Genomic DNA, 16,539 nt, shown 5'->3' on the forward strand with positions numbered 1-16,539 from the left:
CTAAATCATTGTCTGATAATGTTTTCAGCTTCAACTTAGATTATTCCACTGGAACAGCAAAAATATTTTGGCAGCAGTCTGTATACATTTCCTCCATTTACCTAGTCTCTTTCCCATAATACAAAACACAGAGAACATTTAAAATGAAGCAACAGGGTACACTATGTAAAGGTTTTCTAAAGTTTTGGTCTACAATAGTGTTTTTCACCTGAGGATTTAATGTTTCAATAGAGGAGAATGAGGTTTAATGTTTGCTATATTGTTTGAACAGAACCGTTTTTTCTCCTGATTATGAATTAATTCCAAAATGGACTAACAAAATCGTGAAGGAATACTTTTTTTACAACTTCAGATTTCCCCCTCCCCCAGAAGTCTGCTAATGAGACAATTATTTTGATTTTCCAGGAAGTGGTTTTCAAATGTTCCTCTTTGAGGAAGCCACTCTTGCTTGAGAACAACTATAAAGCAATGGACCACTGCTCAAGTTGAGCCTTGCCATCATCCCAAGTAAACTGACTAGACCAGGGATAGGCAACCTTGGCTCTTTTATGACTCATGGACTTCAACTCCCAGAATTCCTGAGTCAATTCTGGGAGTTGAAGTCCATGAGTCATAAAAGAGCCAAGGTTGCCTACCCCTGGACTAGACAAAGCTCAACCTGGCAGATTAATAAATTCCTTTCATTTTAGTTTAACCTTCCAAGAATACAAGACCATTATTTTGTCTTCAAAAATTTCATATAACGTTGGAGCAGCACTAGGGCTGATGAAGCTGAAGGTAGCAGTGGACATGTTGGCTCTGCATTCTCACACACCTTTTTCCTTACTTTTTATTTTACATACATGTTCTCTTTCTCTGCAAGAAAAATGTGTGTGAATGTTTGTAAGAAATATCCTTAACACCTCCACACTGGGCACTTCAAGCTCCACACTTTTATGCTCAAAATGAAAATCTTCAAACCACTAGTGTTAACCTAACAGAATGAACAAGGGGCAATTTTAAAACAAAAGCAGCAATATAACAACATAAAACTAGATTAGGCTAAGAATTTTAGCTTACAATTTTGTTTTTCAGTGCCTTATTACATGCCTTTGAGATGCCTTATGTCTAAGAATATTTACCCATGCAGTAAGGCTCTATTATTTTTATCGTTTTAAGTTCATGCAGTTACAAAATGTATCGCCATTCAAAATAGCAAGTGAAGCATATGTGGTTTAATGCTGAAAGAACGGTAAGCCACTATTAATATTTTCACCAAATTCCTATTTAAAAAAGACGTCCATAATAACTAAGAAAACAGAATCTTTTTAAATATAAAGAATAAAAGTAAGACAAACAAATCCTCACAAAAATATGAAGTTTTCTTCTTGACAAGGAACAATATGATCGATTTGCTATTTTGTTAGTCTAGTGCAGGGGTAGGCAACCTCGGCTCTTTTATGACTCATGGACTTCAACTCCCAGAATTCCTGAGTCAGAATAGCTGACTCAGGAATTCTGGGAGTTTATTTATTTATTTATTTAGATTTATATACCGCCCTTTCCCGAAGGACTCAGGGCGGTTTACAGGGTATTTAAAAGAAAATCCATACAAATGTTAAAACAATTTAAAAAGATTAAATGAAACCCTGAGAGAAAATAAAAACCCCAGTTAAAATTAAAAATTAAAAATTCTCAGCCTGGGCCAGAGAGCTCGAAGAGCCAGGTCTTCAGGTCCCGGCGGAATGAATGGAGGTCGGGGGCAGTCCTAAGCTCCGTGGGCAGCTGGTTCCAAAGGGCAGGCGCGCCCATTTATATAATAGTAAAGTTTAGTTAGTTGCCTGTCTCCTTAGAACACCAATACAGTGTCATTTCAATGGCTATAGAACCTATGTTAGTGATAATGCACTAGTAAAAATTTGTTGAATTAAGATTTGAGCCTGGATTATAGAAAGACTTCCATTTACAAATAATATTCCAAATGCATGTCATATACAGAAGCAGGTATATATGTATCTAGTCCAGCATTTTCCAAACTCCATGAAAGTCATGTATGCTGTTTTGTGAAAAACTGTAACAAATGAGATGAATCATATCAGAGATACATGCTTTGGAGAAGTGAACCAAGGCATAGGGTATAAAAGCAAGATAAATTATAAAAAAATAAATTGTAAAAGGCTCAGAATTATTTCCAAAGAGAATTAAGACTTTGAAGATAGAGAAAAATTGACTTTTAAGTCATCTTGTTAAGAAAAAATTAACACCTGAGGCCCTAAAACTCAACTTTCTATACAGTATGTTCAACAGATCCCAAATTATAGTCACTGCTTCCAACTCTACTGCTGAATAAAACACTAGCATTTTATGATCTAGAAAACAAAATGGCCTGTTGCAAGTTGTTCCTCTTTCTAATTTTATGATAGCCTTGTGAAGCCTGGCATTAGAAATTATTTAAGTGTTCTTTTTGTGTAGTTAGAAGTCTGACATGTTTTTTGTTTGTACCCATTCATTGTGAATAAGCAATTCTTTGTGTTAACTATGACTTTTGAAATCTAGTTTTTAAAATTACATTATGCAGAGTAACAAAAAGAACATGTAATAACTTGAGGATGAAAGAAATATTTATCCTCAGGACATATAATAGTGAACAAGGTTCTGTGGTTGCATATTTGTAGACATTGATTTAATGCGTATTTTTAGGCTTAGATTTAAAGTAATTTTTTACTCAGTGCTATTTAGACATACTTCATAATCTTCTGGTCATTAACATTATTGCCTTTTAATAATGCAAACTTATGATTACCCAAAATAAATTTCACTATGAGACTCAATCCCAGGTGTAGGGAATTATAACCTAAAATCATATATAAAAATATAAAAATAATAGATGGAACTCAAAAATAGAATGTAAAAGAAGAGTTTAAAAGACCCGTGACATTTTGAAAAGTGAGTCAAGTAAGAGATTAAAGGTTTCCATTTATAACGCTTCTCTGCTTTTATTAGCAACTCATAAATAAACCAAGTAGGACAAGAGACATAAATATTTTTGTAGTAGTTTATACTGGAAAAGAGGAAAGGAATTTCACATGCAGTTAAGCACTTAGCTGTTTTTAGAAAGATACCATATGGGTCTTGAATACAGAAATATACCAGCCATTATGGAGCACAGGACTGACATAACAACCAGTTGTTGGGATTTGAAAATCTTCACTGTAATTACTGAGACTAGTTATCAATATGTCCATTAGATCTCAATGGAACTTAATTTTGTTAATTCAGTAGGCTACCATTTGCCATGTGAGTCTGGGCATCTTAGAAAAATAGTGACACCCACCTGGGTCAGGAATTGGAAGCTGGACCCATGTACTATCTATGCTGTGCTGTGGTGGCAGAGTGGTTATAATGCAGTATTGCAGGCTAATTCTGCTGACTGCCAGCAGTTTGATCCTGACTGGCTCAAGATTGACTCAGCCTTCCATCCTTCCAAGGTCAGTAAAATGAGAATCCAAATTGTTGGAGGCAATATGCTGATTCTGTAAACTGCTTACTAGTACTATGAACTATGAAGTGGTATATAAGTTGAACTGCTACTGCTATTGCTCTGCTAATTTAATGGATCTGTTTTTAGTGTGGCTGCAGTTTTGTTTTCCGCTTTCTATGCCTTAATATTTTTAATAACGTTAACCGCCCAGAGATATGACTTTAAGACGACAGTCATGTAACTTGAATTAATAAATAATAAGTTTTAAAAGGTAAAAAAAACACCACCCACTAAAACAATGAAAATATCTTGTGCTCGAAGCAGCTCATACATCCGTAACAAATCAAACCAAATAAATTAGGTTCCCTTAACTTCCTGACCCAATGCTGGGGGAAAATCCAATTCTTCAATGCCTTACAAAAGACAGGCAAAAGTAGAGACCTCTGGGTCTCTCTGTACGAAACCTAGATGTGTCTATTTAGGAGTAAGCTTTACTAAACTCAGGGTGATTTACAGTGCGAATATACAGCATTGCAATATTAACACGATGGCGTTATCGGTAATGTACCTGTTTAGATACAGAAATGAAAAGCTCTTCTTTGAAAAGAAGCCATCAAGATTTCGAAATTAATGTTAAATTTATGAAATGACCCCTATGAAGCAGCCACCACAGAGTTTTTACAGAACATTGCACAAGGAGGCCTATCCCACATTCACTTCATTATCTGTTTTCTTCAAGCTGGTTTTACCATGTATAATTGTAAGATGACCCTGTTCAAAGCACACACACTTAACTAAAGCAGTAAATGACAAGCATTCCAAAACATAGTGTTATTTTCAAAACTGATTCAAAAATGTAAGGTTTTGAATTTCTGTTCCTGTAAACTGAATTGATAACAATGTAGATTTGATTCTAAAATAGCCCACCTGCTTTTTTATAAAACATTAACAACTCAAAACAAACAAACAAAAAAACCCTATGAGATTACATGTAATTCTAAAAGGTTCTTTCATTGGTGCATGTCAGACTATATCTCTCTGGATATTCTATGAAGTGTACATTAGAATGCAAGAGAATAACATTTATCCTGTGTTCCCTCTCCTTGAAATGTCTGTAGCATCCCAAGTGGTTCCCATTAACTATGATAGGAATGGGAATGCACTAAAAGTAAAACCACAGAATGGGGAAAGTCAGACAGTTCTTGAAATCCTAATTATGAGCATTTTAGGAAAATATATTCATTAAGAAATCATTACAAAATGCTTAATAGGATGTTGAATATGCCACTAAAAGAAAATACCTTTGGCGGTTAATATGAAATGACAATTGCTAACCTTTATTTTTCTTAATTTATGAGATATGCTACTCACAGTGTCAGGAACATATGGCAATCCATAAAATTTCTCTTGAGTTTCCTTTAAAATCTCTGTGGTTGACTTTTTTAAAGGATGTTTCCCATGGTATATTTGATCCAAGACAGCATAAAAAACCTAGACAAATATATTGATAGAAATCAAATGCAGAAATCAACACACACATCCACACGCACAAACATACAGCATTCAGAATGATTAACCAGACTTGGAGCAAAATTTTAAAAAATAAGGCTACAGTAGATGTACTTTTTGGTTCTTCTTCAAGAACAATCATATCGAACAACTTAAATTTACAATTATTTTGTTGATGCATTCAAGTTTTCAAAACCGTCTACTTTTATGGGACTGTTAAGTTTGATCTTTAAATGATAGCATACTTTTGCATAAAATATGTGTTTCTTCACATGCCTGTACACTCTTAAGACTACAAAAATTTTACCCTGCTAGAATTGATGGATAAAACTTCTGTTATTTTATATAACTGAAATAAATTATGGAATGATTTCTGAAATTAAGATTAAACTACATGTTACAGACATTTAGCTTACACATTTAGCTTAACACTGACTTAACTACACCCAGATATTTAAAATAAATCTAAGTAACCAATTATTAGCTCCAAGCTCTGTGAAAGTTGGCAGAACATTACAACCTGCCTTTGTTGGGACAAGTCATTTTGCTGGACACCTTTTTATTTTTTTGCTCCTAGTGTCTGGGAGGCTATTAAATGTATCTGAGAACTTTTTTGATTGCTTTTTTTTGAGGTGGGGGAAACAAAACTTAATACTTTGGAGTGATTCAAATATACTTTTGAAATATGTATGACTTTTAATATAAAAATTAAACAGCAGTCCATCCATCTGCCTAATCTAGAAATTACTTCTCTGATGTTAAAAATAAAAAAATAAGCACCTTTATCATTATGGATTTGGTATTCTACATTTCCCTAGTCCAACTATGGATTTGGAAGAGAAATGAAGTGGAAATAGCGAAGAATTTAAAAGTATAATTATCTAAGCCTTGATATCCTGCAGTGACTTGGAAGAGACAGGCATGTAACCACAAATACGTTTCAGATTGTCCTTGTTCTTTGCAGGTTGAAGTGGATGACCTGTCAAAGCAAAAACATTGAATGTTTTTGCTTTGACATTAATCCTCCCGCAATTTCCAATGAAAGCTTATGTCAAAAGAACTGTCTCTTTGCCAAAAAAAAGTTTTTATGACTGTACCATTATTACTCTTGCCCTCAAGGCAGTAAGGGCCAATGCCTTTCAGAACGGACTATTTTAAAGATAGCATATCTAGAGGACCAGGAGTCAGCATCTTCATTGCGACTTTAGGACGCCAGATGTGTTCCTTGACTGGTCAAATTCCTGCTACGTGTCGTCGTCATCATTGTCATCCTGTATTTTTTTCCCCAGGGGTGGGGTCCACTTTTCAGGTCAACAAGCACCATCTTGCCATCTTGATGGCATCATCTGATCCCTGCTATGTATATTGGGGGGAAAAGGCAGCCCAAGCATAGATACTTGCTCCCACCTTTTAAACTCTATCAGAGGTTCTCTAAAGGCAGTGCTTTGGGAACATTTGCAAATTTGAGCAAGATCCCCTCCTTCCCTTTAAAGTTAATGCTTCTTTAAAGTTGCTCACAAAAATAAGAATCATTTCATGTTGTCATCAACCTAATTACATGAAGCAAACTGAAGAGATTATTTGAGCAAAGTTAATCTCCAAACAACCACCACTAGCAGAGTTAATGAGTTGGTTTTCATGGCTTGGTTTTCACTCAATACCGGATGAATTGACTAAAATGTGGAGTATGTGTTAGCTAATAAATCATGCATCATTTTTTTTACCAAGTAGTATTACATTTAGTTAAATGGAACAAGTAAAAAGGGAGTTATTTTGATGTGATTTCCATCCCTACTGAGCTTGTAAAAATATTTTTTTACTGCTTAATCTCCTCAAAAGTTAACCTAAAGGTTTTTTCATTATACATGAATACACATGAAAAGTATTTTCATAAAAGAATATTTGATGAAACCTGTATTCAGTATTTTGTTGCAAATAAAACAAACTCTCCTTAAAATGAAAATAATGGAAGATGGAAAAAAGTTAAGATTATGTGACATAAATTAACCTTAAATAGACCAAATTAGAAAGGAAATAAATTAGATTTTTATTTAAAAACATGCATTCATATAAATTATGGTTAGGATAAAATAGGTTCATTTACTATAAATTTGTTCTAATTTACACATTGTTGTATACAACCCAGATTCACTTCTGATGAAATTTGATAAACACACAAATAAATAAAATGTAAACATTTCTAAAGGATTATATCAGTCCTGTTTAATTTTTAATTTTGTAAAACAACAAAGTTAGATTAACAAACCATGTAAATCCCCTCCTGCAATGAAAACAACCCGTTTCCTCTCCTCCACAGATTATATTATAAACTGGTGGTTTCCAAGACACTTTACTTAAGGGGCAAACAAACGAAGCTTCAACGCATTATATGACTACTTATTTGTAGCCCACTTTTATTATTTTTACAAATAACTCAAGGAACATACCTAACATGCCTACCTCCTATTTTCCCCACAACAACCCTGTGAGGTGAGGTGAGCACAGAGAGACCAACTGGCCCAAATTCATTCAGCTGGCTTTCATTCCTAAGACAGGACTTGAACTTACAGCCTTTTGTAAATAATTTTGAATTAAGGAAGATTTTTATATACAAAGACACTGCAATAAAGCTATATACTATTGGCATTATTTCATCAAAATGCCTGCTGCAATTTCTCATTAGCAACCAAGACCTTTATTCAGATTATGTCACTTATTATGTAGTGAATTAAGAGAGATATAGAAAGCCAGTGTAACTCTTTATACTCTTTACACCCTTAAGGGGGTGTAACAGATTAGTAATTTTAAGTAAAGATAGATGATAGATAGATAGATAGATAGATAGATAGATAGATAGATAGATAGATAGATAGATAGATAGACAGATAGACAGATAGACAGATAGACAGACATTAAAATCATAGACTATGTTAAAATAAGATTTTTTAAATACTCCAGTGTTGTTAAGATGTTGCACAAACTCTACATTAATCAATTACATCTTACAATTTAAGACTAGTGGACTAATCTAAGCTTTGTTACAACTTCTAAATATATTTAACTTCGCTTTGAATCAATTAACATACCTGAAGTTGCATATCAGCAGCAGCACATACTTTTTTAGATTCACAGAGTCTTGATACCATGTTTTTAGGTAGCGGCTTTAACAGAAAAAGAGAAGAAAAAGAGAACAGGTTTCAAACAATTTTGATATAAGATTAACAAAAAATAAATGCTAATAAAGGTAGGTTTATAAAATATCCTTAAGCTAAGAAGGAACAAAGTCTGGGTTTCTAATTGTTCTTTATAAAGAGATGCTTAGTTTAGCCCCACCTTGTTACCTGCTTATTACTGAAAGAGAAGTATTAGAACAAGTGGAAACACAGCCAAAAGCACTGGAGAACAGAGAACTAAAAAAGATCAAAAACATATATATACTAAATGTTAGGGTTGCATTGCAACCTGAGATGCTAAATTTCATTAAACCATATATCTTTTCAAAATATATAAACTAGCAGTGTGCATGTCAATGTCTGCAAAGATCCCGATGCCTTTTACTGAGGGAAATGATGTCTTCTTTGGCAAAATGGATGGCTAAATGGTGGAGGCATGGCTCAATGTCTACAATAAAATAAAATAACTTTGCATTTAAAAAGTAAATCTGATGTAGATTTTAATTTTAATTGGGGACCGTTCTTGAATTACAATCTTATGCATGGAATCATAACACATAAACATTGGGTTTTGGACTTTGTATTTTAATGTAATGTAAAATTTAAAATACTGATTCAATATCTTTTTTTGCTATCTATAGTCTTTTTTTAATGATTTGAACTATCTTAACCAAGCATTTTTAACTTAAAGCTCAACAGAAGACTACATTTTCCAGGTGCAGCCTGCTACTTCCTAGCCCATATAATCCTGCCTAATAAACTGAAAGCTTTTCTTAGCTTCTACAAAATCTTGGTAAATCTTCAATCACACCACAAACTTTACATGTGAAATATATACAATACACTAAAGCAATACAAAGAGCAGGTCTGGTGTTGTGGCTAGAAATTGGTTGACGGTGAATTCCAGTCCCACCTTTGGCACAAGACCAGCTGGGCAACTCTTTCAGTCCTCTGAAGGAGGCAGTGGCAAACCACGTCTAAAAATATTGCCAGAAAAACCAAGGGTCATTTATAACATGCAGTGTAAGACAGACAGCTTAAAGACTAGCAGAGTATGGAGCCTTGGTGGAGCAGTGGGCTAATGCCTCCTTAAGTAACACCAGCTGCCTGCAGGTTCGCATCCCACCAGGCTCAAGGTTGACTCAGCCTTCCATCCTTCCGAGGTAGGTAAAATGAGGACCCAGATTGTTGGGGGCAATAAGCTGACTTTGTAATAATGCCGCTTGGGGGGGTGTATGAAAGCCCTAATAAGCAGGCATATACATAGAATGAAGGCTACTGTTAAGCTTGTAAGCCGCCCTGAGTCTTCGGAGAAGGGCGGGATATAAATAGAATTAAAATAAATAAATAAATAAAATAAGTATATTCATGATCCCCAATCAGCTGTGAGAAAATATGGCAAAAACTCCTTAATCTCATAACACCATAAGACAGATTCAAAATCAATTTCAACTGGGAAAGTACTTGCGTCTTAGAGCAAGCCAAATAAAAAATGCTAGGGAATTCCTGGAAGCCTAGCATTCAGACAAATCAGCCGTTATTAGACACATAGAGATACCTACCTTTACACAGCATTCAAAAGACAATAAAAAAGGAAGGAAACAAAAAAGACTAAAATATATCCCTTCCAGTATTCAGATAAGCAGGGATCCATACCAGGCAAACTACCAGGCAGAAAACAAATCAAGGAACTACAAAGAAGGAAACTACTTGGCTTGTTTTGCCAAAAACTGTATGGAAACTGTATGTGTGTATGTTCTGCCCAGAAACTTGTATGTAAACAGGGAGCAAACCCCACACTCATTTGCAGTGATAATGCTACCTAATTGGGTAATGAAACAGCTGTAATAAACAACCAAATTCAGAGAGTACCAAGGACTCCACAGTTGCCAAAATAACTGCAGGGACTAGTCCAGGCAGTTGCCAGGAGTCAGTAGTAACTTAAAGGTACACACACAAACACACACACCCCAATATACTAAAGTCTACACCAATTATTATATCTGGTGAATAAAACAAATCAGCTGCATAAAAGCTATTCAACACAAAAAAAATAATAATTAAAGAGATCCTGGAAGTGAAAAATAGATAAGACATGTTCCTAAACGTAAAGGCTTTTCCGCATAGTAGTCATTCAGGCAAGATTATAATTTTCCCATCCAAAAACAGTCATATAATTATAAAAATTTAGGAACATTAAATAAGCAACACTGTAATTTTCTATAGCACCATTTAACCAATACACATTTGTTCCATACAGTAGTAATGCAACTATTCTGGGCCTTATTCCCCAGATATGGATCCTTTGATTAGGGTCAGACTTTTTAATTAAAAAAATAGCTCTCTTCTCCCTTCCAAACTGTAAAGAACATAAACATACTCAAAAAACACAGACTTCCATGTCAGACCACACACAGTCCTAATTAACACCATACAGATGAAAGCTAAACAAATGGACACAATATTTTCTTCCTAGCTCTTCTAATAAAAGAAAGTAGCTGATAATTACTACTTTACCACTTAATCTTTTACTCCTCTGGGCTCCAGAACTATAGTCCATAATGATGCAGTGGTATGCAATGATTAAACAAGGAGGATGTGGCAGTAAATATGGAGAACAGGCCTAAATTAAATACACATACAATACTGCATCATTGTATTACAATCTACATCTTCACTCACACTGCAACATAAGTATGCTCAACACAAGAAGGGCTACAAGAGGTTCTAAATATTTTTGTTTTCTTGTAAAAGGAGGTTCACTAGGCATTTTTGGCCTAGCAGTTCCTAAAAGTAGGTAAATACAACCTTAGATGAACAACAACACCTGACATATTATACCATGTTATTTATTTTTTCAAAAAGAAAGCCAAAATGGAGAAGCCACATGTAAAAACTAACCAAATGTTATGATTCAATAGCTTATAGAACAACCTTTAGCAGCAATAACTTGAAGTAATCATTTTCTGTAGGACTTTATCAGTCTTTTCACATTGTTGGGGAGGAATTTTGCCCTACTCTTCTTTTACATGGCTTCAGTTCATTGTGGAGTTGTTGGTGCTTTCTGAGCTTAGATGTTTGCATGAAAACATTTCATTACTCAACAACTTAACATCATCAGTGAGAGTCTCAATCTTGCACTTATGTTACCTAGTTGGGTAAAGAAACATTTTCAAGCAAACAACTAAGCTCAGAGAGCACCCAACTGCCCACTCCAACTCTGAACTACATGTATTCTCTTCTTTCATGATTTTGTTAAAAACTAAAAGGAGCTCTATTATAACATGAAAGATATGTGCAAGTACCATGTTAAATTAAAGAAGATTGCCAATTCCATGATTTGATCTTGAACATATACCTACCACTTTTTAGAACATAACAACAACAACAACAATTCTCCCCTTCAGGTATGCTGGATTTAATTCCAAAATAGCAGTGGCACTGGGTTAGGGAAGCTGACATTTTAATTCACCTGCAAAGCACTCAGCTGGGGGGGACAATGCCTTAAAATAGTTTTTATGTTCAATTGTTCATTGTGCTGTTCATACTTGCTTTTTATATCAGCTTTCCCCCCCAAAAAAAGGTGTTAATTTTTTTTAAAAAATGCAGTAGTGATCTCCAGTTTGTTATCTGAGTATCTTCTCAGTTGCCTATTTGATTTGAACAGCCATATGTTTTGCAAAAATAAGTAGTGAATGAGTGCACAAGGTGAAATGGTTATGCAAGGCAATTTGAATTTGTCTTGTATTATTCAGAATAACAGAGTTGGAAGGGACCTTGAAGGTCATTTAATCCAACCCCCTGCTCAGGTAGGAAACCCTATACCATTTCAGACAAATGGCTGTCCAGTCTCTTCTTAAAGATTTCCAGTGTTGGAGCATTCATAGCTTCTGGAAGCAGTTGTTCCACTGATTAATTGTTCTGTCAGGAAATTTCTCCTTAGTTCTAGGTTGCTTCTCTCTTTGGTTAGTTTCCACCCGTTGTTTCTTGTCCTGCCTTCAAGTGCTTTGGAGAAAAGCTTGACTCCCTCTTTTTTTGTGGCAACCCCTTAAATATTTTAACACTGCTATCATGTCACCCCTCGTCCTTCTCTTCATTAAACTAGATATACTCAATTCCAACAACAGTTCCTTATATGTTTAGCCTCCAGTCCCCTCATCTTTGTTGCTCTTCTCTGCACTCTTTCAAGAGTCTCAACATCTTTTTTTTACATCATGGTGACCAAAACTGGATGCAGTATTCCAAGTGTGGCCTTACCAAGGCATTGTAAAGTGGTATTAACACGTCACATGATCTTGATTCTATCCCTCTGTTAATGCAGCCTAGCACTGTGTTGGCTTTTTTGGCAGCTGCAGCACATTGCTGGCTCATATTTAAGTGATTGTTCACTAGGACTCCGAGATCCCTCTCACAGTTACTACTGTTGAGCAAGGTACCACCTATATAGTACCCATGCATTTGGTTTTTCTTGCCTAAATGTAGAGCCTTACTTTTTTCATAAATGAATTTCATTTTGTTAGATAGTGCCCAATGTTCAAGTCTGTCAAGATCCTCCTGTATCTTAAGCCTGTCTTCTGGAGTGTTGGCTATTCCTGCCAGCTTGGTGTCAATTGCAATAAATTTAAGAAAGATCCTAATTCCCTATTTTCTCTTGAATTATCAGGGGTGCTTAACTTTGATATGACACCCAAATGTTGATCTGCTCACCTGAGAAGCCAAGTGCCACATCCTGAGGCTTGTTGAAAAGTTATTATCCTGGTATGACACCTCATTACAAAGATTTATTGGGATGTGCGCTTTGCATGCACTTCATTGGGTTGTTTTAATCATTGAATTTCATTTTGTTAGATAGTGCCCAATGTTCAAGTCTGTCAAGATCCTTCTGTATCTTAAGCCTATCTTTTGGAGTGCTGGCTATTCCTGTCAGCTTGGTGTCGTCTGCAAATCTGATGAGTTCCCCATCTATCCCCTCATTCAAATCGTTGATGAAGATGTTGAAGAGCACTGGGCCTAGAACAGAGCACTGGGGCACTGCACTACACACTTCCCTCCATGTAGATACAGTTCCTTTGAGGACCACACGCTGGGTACGACTGGTCAGCTAGCTATGAATCCAACTGACAGTGATGCTGTCTAACCCACATTTTTCTATCTTATCAAGTAGTAGTTTGTGGTCTACTTTATCAAGTGCCTTACTGAAGTCCAAGTAAATTATATCCACAGCAATCCTCTGGTCCACTAATTTTGTCACTTGGTCAAAGAATGCAATAAGATTTGTCTGGCATGATCTGTTTTTGACAAACCCATGTTGGCTTTTGGTAATGACTTTGTTTGCCTCTAGGTGTTCACTGATTCGTTGTTTGATTATCTTTTCCAGAATCTTCCCAGGTATTGAGGTCAGGCTGATAGGTCTGTAGCATCAGGAATTGCTTTGAAATCCTGAACCTCTAATGGAAACAAAGTCCAGTTGCTCTTTGAAAAAGCACCTTTGTGACAACCATAACCTACAAAGATCAGAGTTATGCATGCCATCCCCTGTGACGTTCTATGGAAGTGAAAGTTGGACATTGACAAAGCAGCATAGGAAGAATATTGACACTTTTGAACTTTTCAGTTGGAAGAGACTCCTGAGAATACTGAGGACAACCAAAAAAATTTGATTTTTTGAATCTATGACATAAACAATTTAATAACTTCTTTTAAAATATACTTTCAAAAACAAAAGAAAAGAAGTACATTTTATCTGCCGATTTTTTGAATGCAACGACTTTTGGGGAGGAATTTCATTAAACGTTTGCAATGTTTTACCAAGGACTTCAATATAAATTGTTGTAAAGGAAATGTAACTAAACTGAATGATATGAAGAGAGAAGAAGTGTTACTAGTTGGCACTAATTATTACCCAGTGAAAACTTATTGGCAAGAGATTCAGAATAGAAAACAATATTTATTTACAAAATGCATAACTTATTATAGAATTCATCAGCCAAAATTATAAGGTAGCAATTAGCATAAGATGATCTTAAAACAAAAGATCAGAGAATAGTTGTTGTTGTTAGCTTCGAAGTCATGTCCGACCCATTGTGACCCCATGGACAATGTTCCTCCAGGCCTTCCTGTCCTCTACCATCTTCTGGAGTCCATTTAAACTCACACCTACTGCTTCAGTGACTCCATCCAGCCACCTCATTCTCTGTTGTCCCTTTCTTCTCTTGCCCTCAATCTTTCCCAGCATTAGGCTCTTCTCCAGTGAGTCCTTCCTTCTCATTAGGTGGCCAAAGTATTTGAGTTTCAACTTCAGGATCTGGCCATCTAAAGAGCAGTCAGGGTTGATCGCCTCTAGGACTGACCGGTTTGATCGCCTTGCAGTCCCTTGCAGTCCAAGGGACTCGCAGGAGTCTTCTCCAGCACCATAGTTCAAAGGCCTCAATTCTTTGGCGCTCAGCCTTTCTTATGGTCCAGCTTTCACAGCCATATGTTGCAACTGGGAAGACCATAGCCTTGACTGTAGGCAGTTTTGTTTGCAGGGTGATGTCTCTACTTTTTACTGTGCTGTCTAGATTTGCCATGGCTTTCCTCCCCAGGAGCAAGCGTCTTTTAATTTCTTGGCTACAGTCCCCATCTGTGGTGATCTTGGAGCCCAGGAAAATAAAATCTGTCACTACCTCCATTTCTTCCCCATCTGTTTACCAGGAATTGAGAGGGCCAGACGCCATGATCTTGGTTTTCTTAATATGCCTTATTAATAACAAGCAGATTTTATAAGTAAATGAAACCTTCATATTCAGAGACAGGAGATCTATGAGTATGCAAGGAGACATACCACAGAAGATGCTTTTCTTTGCTGCCTTTAGAGGTGGAAAAAAAGAATTGATTTCTGATATAATCCAACATCTTCTTTCATTTTAAATGTCCTTTTGACTGGTTATGGCTGGTCTGGCCTGACGGGGGATTATGGGTTTTAATTTGTCGTTTTAGATTTGTATTACTGTTCTTAACTGGGCATGGGTTTAATCTTTTTTAATTTTTGTATTGTCTTTTTTATATATGCCCTGTGAACCGCCCTGAGTCCCTACCAAGGAGAAGGGCGGTATACAAATTAAATAAAACTAAACTAAACTAAACTAAACTAAACTATGGTACACGAAACATTTAAAACAGATTTTTCCATTTGCACATTTGACATCTCCCCACTGAAGTATTATTATTTTTTTTTACTAACAAACTAAAAACACTGGGAAACTTTTCACAGCAGTACATGGGTTTATTTTATGGAGCTCTAATTCTTAGCAGAGCATCAGTCAAATTGGCTTTCCCAATGTAACTTGCATTTTTCACAGTTTTGTATTTTAACTGTTTCAGATCACATTCCCCCCACCCCAAAAGGGTTTTGAACTGTCAAATGTCATCCTGTTTAAGACAGGACAAAATAGCAGAACCCTGCTAATTGATATTTTGGTAAACCACAATCCCACAAAGACACTGAATAGAAACTCAGGTTTGCAATTCCCTGGAGCAAATGGAGGGAGTTCTTTGTTAATGGGAAATGGGCAACATAAATAAATAATTTACCTCTGTGCCACACAGTCTTTAGGATATTTACAAGGAAGAAATACTGTATTATCCTAGCACAGTTGAAACACCATATTACTCCTGAGATCAGAGCTTCAGCGTCAGAGCAACCTAGAACTAAGGAGAAACTTCCTGACAGTTAGAACAATTAACCAGTGGAACAACCTGCCTCCAGAGGTGGTGAATGCTCCAACACTGGAGGTTTTTAAGAAGAGACTGGACAGCCATTTGCCTGAAATGGTATAGGGTTTCCTGCCTGAGCAGGGGGTTGGACTAGATGACCTCCAAGGTCCCTTCCAACAACAACTTCTTCTTCTTCTTCTTCTTCTTCTTCTTCTTCTTCTTCTTCTTCTTCTTCTTCTTCTTCTTCTTCTTCTTCTTCTTCTTCTTATTCTTATTCTTATTCTTATTATTATTATTATTATTATTATTATTATTATTATTATTATTATTATTATTATTATTATTATTATTATTATTATTATTATCCATACCCTTTTATGGCAAAACCACATTTATATTCATCCTGTTGTATGTGAAAATTATAGAACAACTTATTTGGAAGTCATGCATATTTAAAAATTGGTAGACGGCAACATGTAAATATGCAGTTGTTGCAAATTATATCTATTTACAGTTTTGACTGACAGAAGGCCTTTAAACATAAGAAAAAGTTTGTATATGAAGCACCTCTGATTATAATTTATTTATTTCAACAAGCTTTGAGCCAAGATACCTCAAATAGACAACTTACAAAATTTGGAACTCATGACTCCCATGGCACTGAAACTTGACAAGGTTCAGCATTGCCATTTCAAGACCGCC

The 16,539-nt window shown here is 35.7% G+C and overlaps 1 protein-coding gene across 1 annotated transcript in view; it reads right to left on the reverse strand.

Annotated features, from left to right (window-relative positions):
* The window catches only part of MIPEP (mitochondrial intermediate peptidase), an 83,087-nt gene that overhangs the window by 12,144 nt on the left and 54,404 nt on the right, over window positions 1-16,539 (reverse strand). Inside the window, exons 15-16 of the mRNA XM_081326610.1 lie at window positions 8,056-8,130; window positions 4,832-4,951 (exon numbers count right to left, since the gene is read on the reverse strand). Coding sequence (XP_081182736.1) covers window positions 4,832-4,951; window positions 8,056-8,130 — 195 coding nt within the window. The remainder of the gene's footprint in view (window positions 1-4,831; window positions 4,952-8,055; window positions 8,131-16,539) is intronic.

The sequence above is a fragment of the Vipera berus genome (genome assembly GCF_964194415.1).
Source record: "Vipera berus genome assembly, chromosome: 4".
Lineage (NCBI taxonomy): Eukaryota > Metazoa > Chordata > Lepidosauria > Squamata > Viperidae > Vipera > Vipera berus.